The following is an 18548-nucleotide window of genomic DNA, read 5'->3' on the forward strand; positions in this document are numbered from 1 at the left end:
GCTAATCGGCTCAGTTCATAAGAATGAACATAACTGCTCTGGTGCTTTTTGAACCTTTCTATGGCCTTCTTCCAGTTGGTATAACCATTGCTGCAGAGTGCTTCCTCTGTGTTCTTGGAAAGCTCTGCTCATTTCAGTGGCATAGCTTTTGCAGAGTGAAAGCACAGTACTCTTGCCAATCTGTTGCTCTTAATTTAGCCAGGTGACATCCTGGAACCACCTTCCTTGAAAATGCAGAATATGTTTTTTCCTAGCCCGTGACTGTTTCAATGATTTGAACAAGCATGGTGCTCTCAGGTGGTTGGATTGGTGCCACTGTGCATCCAAGTATTTCCTCATTATCCTGAAGACTGGTTGCTATACCGGAAGAATTGTTGCTTAATTCATCTGAGGAAGTGACAACTTCACAACATGTTCCTGGGATTGGGGCGCAATCACTTGATATTTCTAAATGGGCCACCCTAACTCAATTTTGAATTGCAGACTGCAGATCCGGCATATCATTGCAATGAATTGTATTAGTTTCTGAGTTGTCTGAATATAGGGTCACTTCACCTGGCCGTTTCTTCACAAAGAATTTCCGGATTTCTATTCTAGGAAAAAAAAGAAAAGAAAAGTTTTTAGCAGTTGCAATTTGAGAACATACAGATTAATTAACTGCAGTTCAAAAGTTCCCTTTAGTGTGTATCCGCTCATGTAATTAACACAGGAAGTGTTTGGAACAAAACCTGCCTACAGCATAAGGATCCTCTCTCAGTGTTGCGCGACAGTGAGGGGAAGTGATCCTAGAATGTGCAAAGACTTCCTAGAAGGTCTATCCAGCTGCTTTAAAACACCGTTAGGTTTCCACAGCAATTCTACTCAGCAATTTATCTGACTTGAATGTTTCAGCAATACATATAACACTCCAGCATATAGTTAACAGTGGCAGAGGAACTTACCTGAAAAAGTTCCTTTAGCTGAAGATGACAGATAATGCGATCAATTAGGTCTCCAATAATAAAGTATTTTTGTACTTGTGGCAAAAAAGAATGTATTGGGGAACAAATATGACATTGTAAGGAGTTTTGATTTTAGTCAGTAATACAAGTATAGTGCTACAGAATTGTTCCGTACACAGCATAGAAAGAGAAAATGCAAAAAATGATGAGGTGCTGAAAAAGGAAGCATGTTATCTTAATTTGACTAAAAAAGTATTCAAACAGATTGGGCAAAAATTATTCATTTTTTACGCTAGATAACTTGATAGTGGACTTACTCATTGGAAGCGGTAGTAGTAACATTGGCCCTTTTTGCGGTTATCTTGATCCACTCACTGACTGTAGGTTGTTGGTCTGGCTGAGTTCTGGTGGCTGGCAGCGCTGTGTTTCCTTCTGCTAAGGGACTCTTGAGACTTACCACCAGGTAATAGTTCAGGTGAGCTGGAGCTCAGTCTGTGGACTTGGAATTGGAAGAGGCGCTGGTTACTCAAGGAAGGCACAAAGACGGTCCTGCTCAGATATTAAGTTGTGGCACACTTCAGAAAAGAAGGCCAACCACTAGCGCAGTGGGCACAAAGCTACCATTTGCTCTTGGGGGGGATGGGAGTTTGAGGGAGGGAGGGGGCACCCAAGGTAAATATCCTGGCAGGCAGGCAGGACCTCTGCACAAAGTTTGCACCCAAGAGGGTTGTGGGGGGGAGCTCTTCGTTATGGAGGGACCTTCCCCAGGGCCACATAGCCAGAGGGGTGGATGCAGGCATGGAACTCACCATCGGGCCAGTCATTATTGTGGATGAGGTTGTGAAAGTATGCTTTGTGTCGTATTTTTATGTATTTTTATATTTTTATGTATTTTAAGATGGGGTGAGATCATGATTGGTGAGGCAATTCAGCTTACCTTTCTTACCTGAGCAGGACACCAAGGTCACAGAACCCTTCAAGGTGTGCTGGCAGGAAATCGAAGGCAACATTCAGGGTCACAGGAGTTGCAAACGATCGCTGGCATCTGTTCCCTAGGGCCAACTACTAGCGCATGCGCAGTGGGCACAAAGCTAGCATTTGCCCTTGGGGGGGGGGGTGCAAGCCTGAGGGGTGGAGGAGGCACCCAGTGTAGGTATCCTGGTGGGCAGACGGGCCCCCTGCACAAAGTTTGCACCAAAAGGGTTGCGGGGGAAGCTCTCCCCTATGGAGGGACCTACCCCAGGGCCACATAGCCAGAGGGGTGGATCCAGACCTGGAACTCACCATCTGGGCCAGTCATTATCCCATCTGCAGTCACTGAAGTGGATACCCAGCAACTGAATTTAGATAATATTAGGAAATCCGATGTGTTAGCACCTCTGTTATGCCTAGACATCTACACATGTAAATTAAGTTGTAAATATGATGGGGTTACTGCATATAAATGTTTTAGGTGATGATTGATTTTAATTTGCTGCTTCACAAATAAAATACAGCTGGAGGTTTACGACCCCTATACCATGAAGTGTGTTTTATTGACTAAAAAGGCATGTGGGAGAGAAAACTCAGGGATGGGTAGGAGGCCTCGGTAGTTCCTGGCCATAGAGAGAGAGAGAGGTGAGAGTTGAGAGTTTAGCAACAGGCCTGGCCAGCCAGACTAACTCTGCATCACTCAAAAAATAATGCGTCAAGAGGCACCCTGTGCCACTGGTAAAGCCGTTTGTTGTGCCAGAGTCTGTGTGCCCCTATGTTGTTTAGCAAGCCCTGTTCTTCCTGAGAGGGCTGTGACTTCTGTATGGTCTAAGGCAGTGTGGCAGGCACAGTGTCATTGACTGTAAATGCATGGTTACAGCAAAGAGAGCGGTCTAGCTGTCCGGGTGGAACAGGAAGGAGCAGAGGGCAGACAAGAGAGAGCTAGGTAGGGCTGGGTTTGGGTTTGGGGTTGGAGGTCAGGGTAGTTTTTAGGGCAGTGCAGGGTAGGATTTTGGGTACAGGACGAGGAGGTCAGGAAGTTTTTAGGACAGGGTGGGGTAGGTTTTGGGGTTCATGGCAGGAGGTCTGGTAGTTTTTAGGACAGGGCATGGTATGTTTTAGGGTTCAGGGTAGGGGAGGAGGGCAGGGTCATTTTTTAGGACAGGGTAGGTTTTAAGATTTAGGGTTAGGGTGTCGGGGAATTTTTAGAACAGGGTGGGTTAGGTATTAGGGTTCAGGGCAGGGACAGGGGGTCAGGGTAGTTTTTAGGGCAGTGCAGGGTAGGTTTTAGGGTACAGGACAGGGAGATTAGGTGTTTTTTAGGACAGGGTGGAGTAGGGTTTAGGGTTCAGGGCGGGGATCATGGTAGTTTTTAGCACTGGCAGAGTAGGTTTTAGGGTTCAGGGTGGGGGCAGGGGATCAGGTAGTTTTTAGGGCAGGCAGAGTAGGTTTTAGAATTCAGGGCAGGGGTGTCAGGTGATTTTGTGGACAGGATGGGGTAGGTGTTAGGGTTCAGGGCAGGGGCGGAGGGGTCAGGGTAGTTTATAGGAAAGTGCGAGGTAGGTTTTGGGGTTTAGGGCAGGGGTCGGTGTAGTTTTTAGGACAGGGCTGTGTTACTTTTAGGGCTCAGGGCGGGGATGGGGGTTAGGGCTCAGGGCAGGGTGTGGAAGGGGCAGTTTTAAGTGCTTGGACGCAGTGGAGTATGGTATTAAGAGGGCATGGTGGGAAGAATTTACCACGCATGTTCCTTTACCAAACATACTTTTACTACGAAATTCGCTGTAAAGGCATGCATGGTAAAGGCATGCATTGTAAAGACGTGGTCGTTGTTGAGAACGTGTTAAGGCATGCGTGATGTACGATTGTGTTGTTCCATCATACATCCCTCATACCAGTGTAGGGTGTCAGAGCACTTTACATCACACAGACATTACACAGAGACAGTCATCACGTGTGTAAATCAGTGTATAGGAAATGTTACATAAGACAGAGGACTACAATGTGTAGGAGTCACAGTTCATCCATACTGTTAACAGGCATAGTTTAAGAGTGTCCTGTCCTGAGAAGCGCAAACTCAGGATTTAAAACATAACACCATGGTTGGGGGTTCGTTTTAATAATAAGAATTGATTTTCACTCAAATGAATCCGTTTTGCAACATTATATTAATGAGAAACTGTGGAACAATCATAACGCTCTATTCTGATGGATACAACTACCTGTGGATTCCTCACCTAATGAATACTCCCATGGCGCCAGCATTCGACGGAAATCTTCTTACTAGTCTCTGCACGTCGACGAGGACGTCACTCTAGCCCACGCGACGCCGTCTGACGTCATACAGGCAATAAGAGGTCCTCGACGACGTGCGGACGTCAGTTCCCTTTTTTCCGTGCATTCGAAACGGTTATCTTCGAGGGAGCAACTGTTACTTTTGTGGTTACAGTGTATTTTTGCTGCGTAGTCTTTCGCTGTGGTAATAATGTCGCAGAGAAAGTCTGGATTCAAGCCTTGTCGTGAGTGTGGAGGCAAGATGTCGGTGACGGATCCTCATTCCGATTGCCTTTGGTGTTTGAGCTCCGACCACGACGTCTCGACTTGTGATTCATGCCAGCACATGAATCCAAAGGCCCTCAAGGAACGTGAGGCGAAGCTGTTTATGGCGAAATCGAAGGAGAAGCATCACAAGAAGTCTTCTTCTCCAAGACATCGGCGTCATCGAGACTCCCGGCGCCGTAGAGAATCTCGGCGTCATTCGAAGGAGACTCGTTCCAGGTCTTCGGATCGGCGCCGAAGGACATGGGAGATCAGTCCCACGGTTACGCCGCATCCTTCGACGCCGTTGCCCTCTCCGGCGTCTCCAACTTCACCTGGACAGGCGTTGGTGATTGAGGTATTGGAGCCTCAGGTGTTTTCTCCGGCGTTGCAGACGTCGAGGCCGGCGTCGGGGTCGCCTCCGAGACAGGCACCCCTGTATCCGGCTTTTCCCACCCCTGGAGCCGATAGTTCCGCATTCTTGAATGCGATGTATGCCATCTTCCAACAGATGGCTCCAGGGGGTGCTCCGGCTGGGCCTTTGGCCTTTTCATTGGGTGATCCTGCGCCTCTTCGGCCGGCACCCTTTATGCCCTTTCTCCCTTTTGGGAACGTGGGCTCGGCGCCAGTGTCGGCGCCGGTGGCCGCTCCGGTGGCTTCAGAGGGATTGGCCCCGGGGATTTCCATCCCATCGACGTCGACGTCGGGATTTCGGCCTGTGACTCCGGTGGGTCCATCTGCTTCGGCTGCTCTTTCGTCGGCGCCGAAGTTACCTGTGGCGCCGGACGCGGCGTCGGTGGCTTCTGAAGATCGACGGCGATCTTCGACTTTGGCGGAGGCATTGTCGACTCCGCGTATTGAACAACGGCTTCATTCGAGGAGACGTGCTCTCCGTGTATTAGAGGAGCAGGAGTACCAACGAGCCCTGGAGGAAGGAGAGCTAGAGGACTCGGGTGATGGGCTGCGTGGTCTGGAGTCGACCAGTGGGCTGGACACTTCCCCTGAGTGGGATCTTTCGTCCCCGGGAGAATACACTGAGGAGGCTGCTTCCTTTCATGCAGTGGTACGGAAGGCAGCTAGTTTTTTGGACCTGCCTTTGCCGGTGGTGGAGGCTAAACAAAACCTTCTAACAGAGGTGCTACATCCGGCCTCAGCTGCGGCGGAGCCTCTTTTGCCATTTAATGACGCTCTGCTGGATCCGGTGTTAGAGGTGTGGAAGAGGCCGGCATCTTCCCCAGCAGTTCACAGAGCCGTGGCCAGGAGGTATCGGGCGGCTCCGACTGACCCTGGTTTTCTGTCTAGGCACCCTACGCCGGAGAGCTTGGTGGTGCAGGCCTCCTGTTCATCCAAGTCAGCGTCTGGTTCTTTCCCGACGGTGCCTGGGGACAGAGATTCAAAGAAACTAGAGGCGCAGTCCAAGAAGATTTTTTCGTCCTGCAGTCTGGCGTTGAAAGCCACCAACGCAACCTGTATCCTGGGGAGGTATATTCATGCTCTGATGGATGACATTTCCTCATCATTTACAGAGCTTCCCCAGGGTCTTTTGGATGTTGTTTCAAATGCCCAGGCTGCTGCGACCCAGATTATCCAGACGGGACTGGATACGACCGACTCGGTAGCCAGAGCAATGGGCACAACTGTGGTGGCAAGGAGACAGGCCTGGCTCCGTAACTCGGGCTTTTCTGCAGATGTACAGTCCACATTGTTAGATCTCCCGTTTGATGGGGACAAACTATTTGGAGCCAAGGCTGATTCGGCCTTGGAACGTTTTAAGGAGAGCAGGGCCACGGCTAAGTCGTTAGGGCTCCAAGCTCCTTCTTCCACGGCCTCTTCCAGATTTTTCAGGAGGTTTCGTGGATTTGGGCGTGGCTCTTTCTCCTCTTCCTTTCGGGGAAGATATCAGCAACCTGCCTCTTCCCATCCCTATAGATCTTTTAGGGGGAGAGGTAGGGTCCGCACCAGAGGAGCCGCTCAGCAGCACTCTGCCTCTTCCTCATCCTCTGGCGGGGTGCAGCAGGGGAAGCAGCCTTAGGCTTCCACCATTTCCCACTCACTCCTCTCCTGTAGGGGGAAGATTACAGCATTTTCTCACCAAATGGAAGACTGTTACAACGGACACTTGGGTTCTCAGTATTGTGGGAAAAGGCTACACCCTTCCCTTTCGGGAGTTCCCGCCCCTCATCCCGCCCCGCCCTTCTTATTGTTCAGAAGAACACCTCCTGTTGCTAGAACAGGAGGTACAAGCCCTCCTTTCAAAGGGCGCGGTGGAGTTGGTCCCAGAGCAGGAAAGGGGTCGAGGATGTTACTCAAGGTATTTCCTGATTCCCAAGAAGGATGGTCGTTTGAGACCAATCCTGGACCTGAGGATCTTGAATTGGTTCCTCAAGCAGGAAAAGTTCAAGATGCTGACCCTAGCACAGGTGCTTTTGGCGTTGAACAAGGAAGACTGGATGGTGTCTGTCGACTTGCAGGATGCTTACTTTCATATCCCGATACTCAAGTCACACAGGAAGTATCTCCGGTTTGTGGTGGGATCGCAGCACTATCAGTTTGCGGTCCTTCCGTTTGGTCTTACTTCAGCACCTCGAGTCTTCACGAAGGTGATGTCGGTGGTTGCGGCAGAACTCAGAAGGAAGGGGATAGCAGTATTCCCTTACTTGGACGACTGGTTGATCAAAGCCAAGTCCCCGGAGCTTGTGTCGCATCATCTGCAGTCAACAACCCAGTTGTTGTTCGACCTGGGTTTTTCGGTGAACGAGCCCAAATCTCACCTAGAGCCCTCTCAGCGCCTCCTGTTCATAGGGGCAGTACTGGATACAACATTGGGTCGGGCCTTTCCTCCGCCTCAGCGGATTCAAGATATTCAGGATTTGGTTCCAATGTTTCGAAATGGAGCGGTAGTTCCAGTCCTCAAGGTCCTTCGTCTGCTCGGTCTGTTTGCCTCCTGCATTCTGTTGGTCACGCATGCTCGCTGGCACATGAGGGCTCTTCAGTGGTGCCTCCGAAGACAGTGGTCTCAACACAAAGGGGATCTAGAGGGTACTGTCAAGATCTCCAGAGATGCTGCTGTGGATTTGAAGTGGTGGATTGCAAGCAACAATCTTTCACAAGGAAAGCCGTTCCAGCAGTCGCCACCAGTGGCCACAGTCATAACGGATGCTTCCACTCTAGGGTGGGGAGCTCATCTGGGGGATCTGGAGATCAAAGGTCTTTGGTCTCCAGAGGAACAGGTGTTTCACATCAATCTGTTAGAGTTACGGGCTGTACGTCTGGCTCTCAAGGCCTTCCTCCCTTCCCTTCGTGGTCAGTCGGTACAGGTCCTAACGGACAATACTACCACGATGTGGTACATAAACAAGCAGGGAGGAGTGGGGTCGTACCTTCTCTGCAGAGAAGCTCTTCGACTATGGTCCTGGGCAAAGGACCATCAGATTTGCTTGATAGCAAACCATCTGGCCGGAGTCTTGAACGTGCGTGCGGACAGTCTCAGTCGCCAATTCTCGGCAGACCACGAGTGGCGTCTCCATCCAGATCAAGTCCGTTTAATCTTCCAGAGGTGGGGGTTTCCTCGGGTAGATCTGTTTGCCACTGGAGAGAACGCGCATTGTCCGGTATTCTGCAGCCTCCAGTATCCGATGCAGGGAGCGTTGGGGGACGCGTTTCAAATAACCTGGTGCGGCCAGTTGCTTTACGCGTTTCCTCCCATACCCTTGATTCCTCGAGTATTGAGGAAGATTCGCCAGGACCGGGCTCTAGTCATCCTAATAGCTCCGGATTGGCCAAGGAGGGTATGGTACTCCGACCTTCTCCAACTCTCAATGTGCCCTCCGCTCCGTCTCCCTTTCAGGGCAGACCTCCTCTCGCAGTCGCAGGGGCAGGTTCTACACCCCAACCTCCAGAGTCTGCACCTACATGCCTGGAGATTGAACGGAGCAACCTGAGTTCCTTCTCTCTCCCGCCTGAGGTAGTGGATGTTATTTTAGCGGCCAGGCGACACTCCACTAAATCTATCTACGCTAATAGATGGTCTAAATTTGTTGCGTGGTGTGGAGAGAGGCAGATTGATCCTTTGCATGCTCATCTATCGGACGTTTTGTCTTTTGCTCTGTCTCTAGCGCAGAAAGGTTGTGCAGTGGCTACCATTAAGGGTTATTTATCGGCCTTGTCAGCCTTCATATGTCTTCCAGACCAACCATCTTTATTTAAATCCCCTATTGTTATCAGATTCTTGAAAGGTCTTCTAAATAAATATCCTCCAAAGCCATTCGTTATGCCGCAATGGGATTTGTCCTTGGTCCTGACTTTCCTTATGGGGTCCCCTTTTGAACCTATGCATTCTTGCCCCTTAAAGTATTTGGTTTTAAAAACAGTCTTCCTGATAGCTATAACATCAGCAAGGAGAGTGAGTGAGTTGCAGGCCTTATCAGTAAAGCCCCCTTATACAACTTTTTATGGGGATAAGGTGGTGTTGAGGACCAAGGCTGCTTTCCTCCCGAAGGTTGTTTCACCTTTCCATTTGGCTCAGGCAATTACTTTGTCCACGTTCTATCCTCCGCCTCATCCTTCCAAAGAGGAAGAAAGACTGCACCGTCTGGACCCAAAGAGGGCGTTGAGCTTCTTTATTGATAGAACAAAGGATTTCAGGCTGGAGGATCAGCTGTTTATTGGATACGTGGGCAAGAGGAGAGGAAAGGCAGTCCACAAGAGAACACTATCCAGGTGGGTTGTTCTTTGCATTAAAATCTGTTACTCTTTGGCAAAGAAGGATCCTCCTGAGGGCATTAGAGCTCATTCCACCAGAGCTAAGTCGGCCACTTCGGCCTTGGCCAGAGGTGTTCCTGTGGTCGACATCTGCAAGGCCGCAACTTGGTCGTCCCTTCACACTTTTGCAAAACATTACTGTTTGGATTCTGAGGTTAGAAGGGACGGCCATTTTGCACGGTCAGTGCTGCAGGATTTCTTGGTTTGACCATTTAGGCACCCACCGCCGGGCGTGGTACTGCTTTGGGACTCTATTCATTAGGTGAGGAATCCACAGGTAGTTGTATCCATCAGAAGAACGAGTTACTTACCTTCGGTAACGACTTTTCTGGTGGATACATTAGCTACCTGTGGATTCCTCACGGTCCCACCGCCTCCCCGTTGCCTTTCTGGTCTTACCAAGTAATCCTTGAGTACGCTCCTCTTGGTCTTTGAGGGTGCAATAGATGTTGTATATATTGTATTTATATATATGTATATATCTTTGTGTATATACTTGATGTGTATATATATTTTAAAAAGAGAGAGTTATATATATATATAAAAGATTTACAGTTATTCATGCAATGTTGTGTATTTTTACAATGTAATGGGATGTTGCCTTGCTCTTTCATTGCATTGCCTGGTTGTTCTCATGCACGTAAAAAATGATTGGTACTGACGTCCGCACGTCGTCGAGGACCTCTTATTGCCTGTATGACGTCAGACGGCGTCGCGTGGGCTAGAGTGACGTCCTCGTCGACGTGCAGAGACTAGTAAGAAGATTTCCGTCGAATGCTGGCGCCATGGGAGTATTCATTAGGTGAGGAATCCACAGGTAGCTAATGTATCCACCAGAAAAGTCGTTACCGAAGGTAAGTAACTCGTTCATCTATACCATGTATTTTTTTTGCAGCTCTTTGATGGCAGTTAATTGCTTACTGTTCTATATTAGGTTTTAATTTATAAACTGCAAATGACAAAATTATCTTTCTGACAAAATCAGTAACCCACAGACCTACACACATTATATGCACTTTGTGATCTGCATGTAGAAGTTCTTTGCAGCAGGCATATTAACCCTGTGTGCTAGTACTATTTTATGATGACTCAAAACTTCCACTAGACAAAACTTCAATCTTTCTCTAGGAAGACCATTAATCACCGGATTGAGATTTTTATTGTTGGCTGAAAACTGTTGGGGACAAGGAATACCCAGCAGGTGCTTTTAAAGCCACTTTCAAGCACGGATGTCACCTCAGGGTACAATAATTAGCACTGGGGCCATCGAGACCCTGGTGACTGGGAGACAGATGGCGACAGAAACGGGGCCCTAACAAACATTGTCGCACAGTGTTCCACCAGCGAGCTAAGGCCTGCCCTGCTCATATCTCAGGGTGAATCAACAATACTCTATTTAAAAAGGGAGATGCTTGGCAACACAGCACTGTATTTAAAAAGAAAGGGAGATACTTTATTTAATTCCTCAAACCTCCTTACCTTATTCAAATCTTGCTGCTGTCTTCAGGGTAAAGGGCTGCAGGAACGGATTTTAGACAGCTATCACCAAAGGGCCTCTCTCCCTTTGTTTTCAGAAGTGCAGACTGCAGGCAACTGTGGGCTGTTGGTGGCAAGTTGTGAAAGAATGCCTTGTGTACTGCAGCACAACAAAAGGCCTCCCCTCCTACGCCCATGCTTCTGATTCTGTCAATCACTGACAGTCCTTGTCTCAGAGCAGCTGTTACTGTCCCGAATCTCTCGCTCACCTCCCCCCCACCCCCTGATTTTAGGGGCTCCCAGTTCCTGACACTGGGATGAAGGGAGTTGCAATCTCACTCTGCTGCTGCCATTGCATGCTGTGGGTCAGAGCTTCATTATTGTTGTTGTAGCAGTTCTGATGTCCTGTGGGAGGGCATTCGAAGTCTTTGCAGCTAGACAGGTGAATGAGTGGCCTCCTGCCCTGCCTCTGAGAATGCAGCCAATGTGTGCAGGTGATAGCGATGTCGATCGGAGGTTGTGGCTTAGCTGGTGGAAGTGCAGACGACAGTTCAGGTAGGCAGGTCCATTCTGATGTACCACTTTGTAGAGGAGGGTGAGTATGTTGAAGTGGAAGCGTTTCTGGAGTTCCCTGAGGTGTGAGGCCTGATGTGGGTGTGGTGGTGTAGGTTGAGAACAAGTCTTGCAGTGGTGTTTGGAGCTTGTGGGTGAGGTGGATGCATATTCCATAGTAGACTGTGCTGCCGTAGTCTAACCTCCTCATGATCAAAGCCTGGGTGATGGTCTTTCTGGTGTCCAGGGGGAGCCATCAGAAGATTTAACGGACAATGCAGAGGATGTCGAAGCAGGCGGATGTGACTGGGTTGATTTGGAGTCTCATGTAGAGTTTGGTGTCCAGGATGATGCTCAGGTTTCGAGCCTGGTTGGCTGGAGTTCAAGCGAGTCCAAGTTTAGTGGGCCACCAGATGGTGTCCCAGGGAGAGCAGTTGGGTCTGAAAATCAGGACTTCCGTTTTCTCCTCATTGAGTTTCAGCAGTTAGTGGGCATCGAGGTAGTGACTTCCGTCATGCAGTGCTTGAAGTTTTGGTGTTGATGGGGTCTTCTGAGAGGGACAGGATGAGTTGCATCTCATCAGCGTACAAGATGATGCTGAGTCCATGGGAGCGGGTGATTTTTGCAAGGGGCACAAAGTAAATATTGAAGAGGGTGTGGCTGAGGTACGACCTTTATGGGACCCCGCAGATGACGTGTTTTTCTGGACAGGAAAGAGCGCACCCTTTGAGAGGCTGGTTCTTGAATTTTTGCGTTGTGGAGTCTTGTGATGAGTGTGTGGTGAGAGAACATGTCAAAAGCGATGGAGAGGCAGAGCAGAATTAGGGCTGAGTGTCCTCCATCCATGATGGCACGAATGTCATATGTTGCAATGATGAGGGCCGTCTCGGTGCTATGGTTGCTGTGAAATCCCTATTGTGAGTTGTCGCAGTTCTGGATTGGCTGTTGATGCATTTTTCCAAGATTTTTCTAGGGAAGGGAAGCAGAGAGATAGGTTGATAGTTGCTGAGGGCTTCCTGGTCTGCGCCAGGTTTCTTGATGAGAGGGTTGACGTCTGTTTCCAAGCGTTCTGGAATGTGGCTGTAGCGATGGATGTGTTGATGATGGACTGTAGTACAGGGCTTTGCATGATGCCACCGAAGTTGAAGCAGCGGTGCGGGCATGAATCCTTGGGGGCACATGAGTGGGTGGATGCCATGATCTTTATGGTTTCTTCTGTTGTCAGTGGGGTCAGGTTGGAGAGATTTGGTGCACCTGAGGTGCAAGCAGGAGTGTTGTTGGAGACGTTCTGGTATATGTTTTGAGATTTTATTGTGGAAGAATTCTGAGAGCTGATTGCAGAGCTCCTGTGATGAGGTGATGGAGATGTATGTGGCTTCAAGGTAGGTGAATGCTTTGATTATGAAGAGCTCTTTAAGGCTGTTGCTGTCTTTGATTCTCTGAGACAAGGCCCTCTTCTTCGCCTCTGTCAGCTTGTGGTGGTAGGATCTAAGTGCATTCTTGTAGGTGTTCCTGTCTGAGGGTTTTTGAGAGGATTGCCACTTCATTTCCAGCTGTCCTCAGTGTCTCATGGAGTTTCTGAGGGTATCTGTGTACCAGTTTGCCTTTTGTGGGGTTTTCCTGGGTTTGTTGGCCTTGATGGGAGTGAAGCTGTTGGCGCAGGTGGTGAGCCCCAAAGGTTTTCTGCATACACCATACTCGAGCGCTTGAACCCTCAGACATACCCCTTCAAGTCTATGAGAGGGCGACATATGACCCTTGCTTTGGGCGTGGCTCACCAGGAAATACTTTACTTATGGGGATTGAATAAACCTCGCAAGTGTACTTCTTGGCTGCATAAGTTATGGTACATTTTGGGGAAGAAGAGACTGTCCATTGCAACAGAGTTTAACCAGGGTACCTACCAAGAACTTTCAGCCCCTTTCATCACTATTCTTTCTACAGAATTAAAGGAGCTGACCTGCCCGAAATATCTTAGGCTGCTACGCCTTACGTTATCTCTGCCTTCACCCACTGAATCGCCTACTGCCACTGGGGAGTAGGACACAGGCCTGAAGACTCCTTTACTAACAGATTTGGATGGATTGCTGGGCAATAGGCTATTTGTTGCATAATACCATACGCAGGAGTGACATGGGGAAGGGGACGTTCTTCGGGCTTAAATTCGGTTACTTTGTCTGCTGGCTTTTTAGGGTGAAGCACGCAAAGCGCTCTGTCCCTGTTATCTCTCTACGGGCTTGTAACCACGCCTATCACTTTGGTTGGTTCGTGGGCTTGGCTTTTAAAACTTGCTTTATTTGATTAGTGAAAGGCATGTATAAGTCATGCCTTTTCTGGTGTTTAGCCCTCTTCTAGCTCACGGCCAACTACTGAAAACATGCTAGGCTCCATGTTTTCTGTATAGTTTCTGGACACTACTTTTTCTCTTTGTTTCATAGGTAGTGCGATCTCGCTGGGCAGTAGTTGCATGCTTTGCATGACATCGACCCCGTTAAATGGATAATTGCACTTTAGCTGGTAACGTGGATAATTGCCCTTTTGTCAATACGTTTTACTGCAAGCTAACTTTTGTTTCCTTTTGCGTGTCTGCTTTGTGCGCATGGCGGCCTTTGGTACGCTTACAGGGAGTGCAGAATTATTAGGCAAGTTGTATTTTTGAGGATTAATTTTATTATTGAACAACAACCATGTTCTCAATGAACCCAAAAAACTCATTAATATCAAAGCTGAATATTTTTGGAAGTAGTTTTTAGTTTGTTTTTAGTTTTAGCTATGTTAGGGGGATATCTGTGTGTGCAGGTGACTGTTACTGTGCATAATTATTAGGCAACTTAACAAAAAACAAATATATACCCATTTCAATTATTTATTATTACCAGTGAAACCAATATAACATCTCAACATTCACAAATATACATTTCTGACATTCAAAAACAAAACAAAAACAAATCAGTGACCAATATAGCCACCTTTCTTTGCAAGGACACTCAAAAGCCTGCCATCCATGGATTCTGTCAATGTTTTGATCTGTTCACCATCAACATTGCGTGCAGCAGCAACCACAGCCTCCCAGACACTGTTCAGAGAGGTGTACTGTTTTCCCTCCTTGTGAATCTCACATTTGATGATGGACCACAGGTTCTCAATGGGGTTCAGATCAGGTGAACAAGGAGGCCATGTCATTAGATTTCCTTCTTTTATACCCTTTCTTGCCAGCCACGCTGTGGAGTACTTGGACGCGTGTGATGGAGCATTGTCCTGCATGAAAATCATGTTTTTCTTGAAGGATGCAGACTTCTTCCTGTACCACTGCTTGAAGAAGGTGTCTTCCAGGAACTGGCAGTAGGACTGGGAGTTGAGCATGACTCCATCCTCAACCCGAAAAGGCCCCACAAGCTCATCTTTGATGATACCAGCCCAAACCAGTACTCCACCTCCACCTTGCTGGCGTCTGAGTCGGACTGGAGCTCTCTGCCCTTTACCAATCCAGCCACGGGCCCATCCATCTGGCCCATCAAGACTCACTCTCATTTCATCAGTCCATAAAACCTTAGAAAAATCAGTCTTGAGATATTTCTTGGCCCAGTCTTGACGTTTCAGCTTGTGTGTCTTGTTCAGTGGAGGTCGTCTTTCAGCCTTTCTTACCTTGGCCATGTCTCTGAATATTGCACACCTTGTGCTTTTGGGCACTCCAGTGATGTTGCAGCTCTGAAATATGGCCAAACTGGTGGCAAGTGGCATCGTGGCAGCTGCACGCTTTACTTTTCTCAGTTCATGGGCAGTTATTTTGCGCCTTGGTTTTTCCACACGCTTCTTGCGACCCTGTTGACTATTTTGAATGAAACGCTTGATTGTTCGATGATCACGCTTCAGAAGCTTTGCAATTTTAAGAGTGCTGCATCCCTCTGCATGATATCTCACTATTTTTGACTTTTCTGAGCCTGTCAAGTCCTTCTTTTGACCCATTTTGCCAAAGGAAAGGAAGTTGCCTAATAATTATGCACACCTGATATAGGGTGTTGATGTCATTAGACCACACCCCTTCTCATTACAGAGATGCACATCACCTAATATGCTTAATTGGTAGTAGGCTTTCGAGCCTATACAGCTTGGAGTAAGACAACATGCATAACGAGGATGATGTGGTCAAAATACTCATTTGCCTAATAATTCTGCACTCCCTGTATGTGAAACGGTTTATCTTTTCAATTTATTTGGCAAGAAAAGTCAGGTTAGGAATTTACAATGCTAATAGCTGGAACTTTAGCAAATGCGAGGCCCATTGCATTGCAAATACTTGTTATATTACGCTGCAGGCCTGTTGGTTGTAGGCAAAAGCTGTGAATGTTTACAGTCTTTCTGGGCAGCTAACCCTAATAAACAAAGTTGATCCATAAAAATCATTATTAATCACAAGGAAGTAGCTTATAAGAACACTGAACATCCCTTTCATTGCATTTTGATTTCAGACTTCCAAATTCTCACGGAAGTAAAGCCATTAAAGATGATAAACAGAAAGGTGACTATGAACCCAGCTTGTCATTCAGCCCTCCGCAGGAAGAACCACAGAAGAGCCTGCAGGTGAGTATAGGGGCATGTTAATAGTGTGTGAAGTGCAAGAGCATCTGTTTGAACACAGGCTTTCAAGTTATCATTAGCTTGTTTTATAAGTCCTAATGAATCCATAGCATCATGTTACTATTGTTATATTGCTAATCAGGCTTTGAAGCGCATAACTATAATGCAACATGGCTGCTATTTGAACAACAGTCACCAGAAAAGTTATTCAAGTGCAAATAAGCAACATCTGTTATTGAAATTCATAAAGGACATTCCATCAAACAGCTGTGTTATTACAGTGCATGTGGGAAACCTCATAAGATATTTGTATGTGTAATGTTTATCTGAGATCTTACTTGTGCCCTCTTTAGGACACCACTAACATGAAACTTGAAACTTATTAGCAGCATCACACCTTCACAATCAAAGAGGGGCTAAAAGGTTTAGATCAAATAACCGCTTATAAGATGGATTAATGAAACTGTCCTAAAGTAGATTGTTCATTTAGGATGTCACCTTGCATCGTGATTTCTCACGTATTGGATTGAAAATCGAAGTTGCCACGACATGGTTTGGTTTCAAGTCCCTGCACCACAGAAATCTGTGGGTTTCTGGTAGGTGCCACATTGTCAAACAAACAAAAGGTAACTGGATGAATACTTGCAATTTGTCTAACCACTTTTTATCGCTTGAGGTAGCATTCCAACCCATCTTTCTTTTGCTCACGATGCCGCTATAGTTTGGACCCAGACAAATGCAAATCATTATTGACCCTGCTCCCAGCAGTCCAGCATGAACTACCAGGGCTGGTTCTCCCTGAACAGGAACACATGCAAATCAAGACCGATTTCGCCCTCAGTTGGGGCTTATCAGTCAGATATAGCTTAGTTCCAGGGACACACCGTATAGCTGAAGAAGCAAACTGCTAACTCTCCAGAGAGGACTGAAAACATTGCACTATCTACAGAGTATGTGACAATGAGATTGAATATTTATCCTGATTCTCCAACACTGGCTCTTTCATAGTTTCACATGCTTGAATAATTCGATGTAGTCAGGCTAGCTAGTTGCAAAGGTTTGGTCGCAATTTGCAACCAGTACTTTTATGACTAGTTAAGATTTTTAAGAACTAACCTGTGTACTAATAGGTTGGTTCTTAAAGTCCAAACTATAGATGGTTGAAATCTGACCTACCTCATGCATATTTATGAGGTGGGTTGTAAATTGCTATTCACTATGATTCGTTGACATCACAAGAATGGTGGCTTGCTGGGGTCAGGAGACTACCTGTCTGTGATCCCCTTTAAAAACCTTTTTTAATGTAGCTTGATCTCCTTAACTTAAAGTAGGCTTTGTTGTAAAGTAAATAAATGAATGAATAAATAAATACGTTTTTTGAAAACTTTAATAGTAGGCAGTGGACCACTGCCTTACCTAAGACATTTTTTTGACTGTTCGCATTGGAAGGGTCCCTTGCTGACCCGTTCATGTTTGCAAATGGGTTAACACTACCTTTCAGTAGTGTGTAAAATATTAATGTTTTGCTACTGGATTTAGGTTGCAAAACAATAATACATACCATGAGGAAGTTATATTTGAAACGGACGGCCCTTTTTAAATACTGATTTGGTATGGTTTCCTAAACTCGTATAGCGATTCAGTAATCTGGTACCAAATCACTAAATGGAGTTAGTGCATTCGAAAAACACATTTTCTAGTCTCAAACCCTGTAATTGACCAAATCCCAGGATTTGTGAGCAGTAAATTTGTTTTTAATTTAGTGATTTGGTACCAGATTATTGAATCGCTATATGTGTTTAGATAACCATACCAAATCAGTATTTAGAAAGGGCATGTTTAGGCCATCCTTTCCAAATAGAATTTCCTCATTGTATATATTTCTGGCCCTAGATTATTTCTTCATAAATAAAGAGTAACAATTTATGCTGTCGGTTCTTTTTGTCATATAACCATTAAATCTCTTTCCAGTGTGCAAATATAATTGTTTATGTTTTTCATCAGTCTAAGTAGCCCTCTCATATTTTGGACCTTTTTTCTTAGATCACAACCTTAAAAAGATTTCTACCTAATCAGAGGGACAAACATTCCTTTTAGTTGCAGATGAACTTAAATTCTTAGGCTCGAACCGGTAGCCCCTCCTAGTGCTGCTTCTGCTTAACAATCATAATCACATACAACATGGTGTGTTCTTCCATTACTTTCACAGACTCAAGTATTGTCTGCTTACACTCCCTAGATGGATCAGCCTCCTTTGAATTTGTTGCCAAAGTCACTGAAAATACCAACTATATTTGTATCATGCATATGTTTTGTTATTGTCCCTCAATGTTGTACCTTTTGTAAAAGTAACAAGAGCGGTGCTTTAATTTTGTTTTCAAATCATTGAAAACCAAAGGTCATCTATCCCATGACTCTATACCTTTGTTGTAAACAGAAATGATAATCCATCATTATTTTTTTTGTGAATCATGATACCCAATGCATTACTCATTGACCAGCTATAATATTTGATGCCCCCTCTGAATCGATAATTACAGAAAGTAACATTCTCTTGCTAATCTGGGAATAAGGATAACGTTCATTATTTCCCAATCTAACATTTTACTAAGGCCTTGAATGCTCATCTTCAAGCAAACAATTCTGTAGTGTTTGCAGAACGTGTGCTTTTTCTCTAGAACCGACCCACACAACCACTTATTCTTGATTTGAATATGTGTTAGCAAGTAGAGA

At 46.4% G+C, this 18548-nt stretch overlaps 1 protein-coding gene across 4 annotated transcripts in view; it reads left to right on the forward strand.

Annotated features, from left to right (window-relative positions):
* ZDHHC1 (zinc finger DHHC-type containing 1) overlaps window positions 1-18548 on the forward strand; it is a 698520-nt gene that overhangs the window by 469702 nt on the left and 210270 nt on the right. For all 4 annotated transcript variants that reach the window (XM_069217653.1, XM_069217652.1, XM_069217654.1 and 1 more), the window contains one exon: window positions 15707-15818. In XM_069217653.1, the coding sequence (XP_069073754.1) occupies window positions 15707-15818 (112 nt within the window). The remainder of the gene's footprint in view (window positions 1-15706; window positions 15819-18548) is intronic.

Source organism: Pleurodeles waltl, chromosome 12, assembly GCF_031143425.1.
Source record: "Pleurodeles waltl isolate 20211129_DDA chromosome 12, aPleWal1.hap1.20221129, whole genome shotgun sequence".
Lineage (NCBI taxonomy): Eukaryota > Metazoa > Chordata > Amphibia > Caudata > Salamandridae > Pleurodeles > Pleurodeles waltl.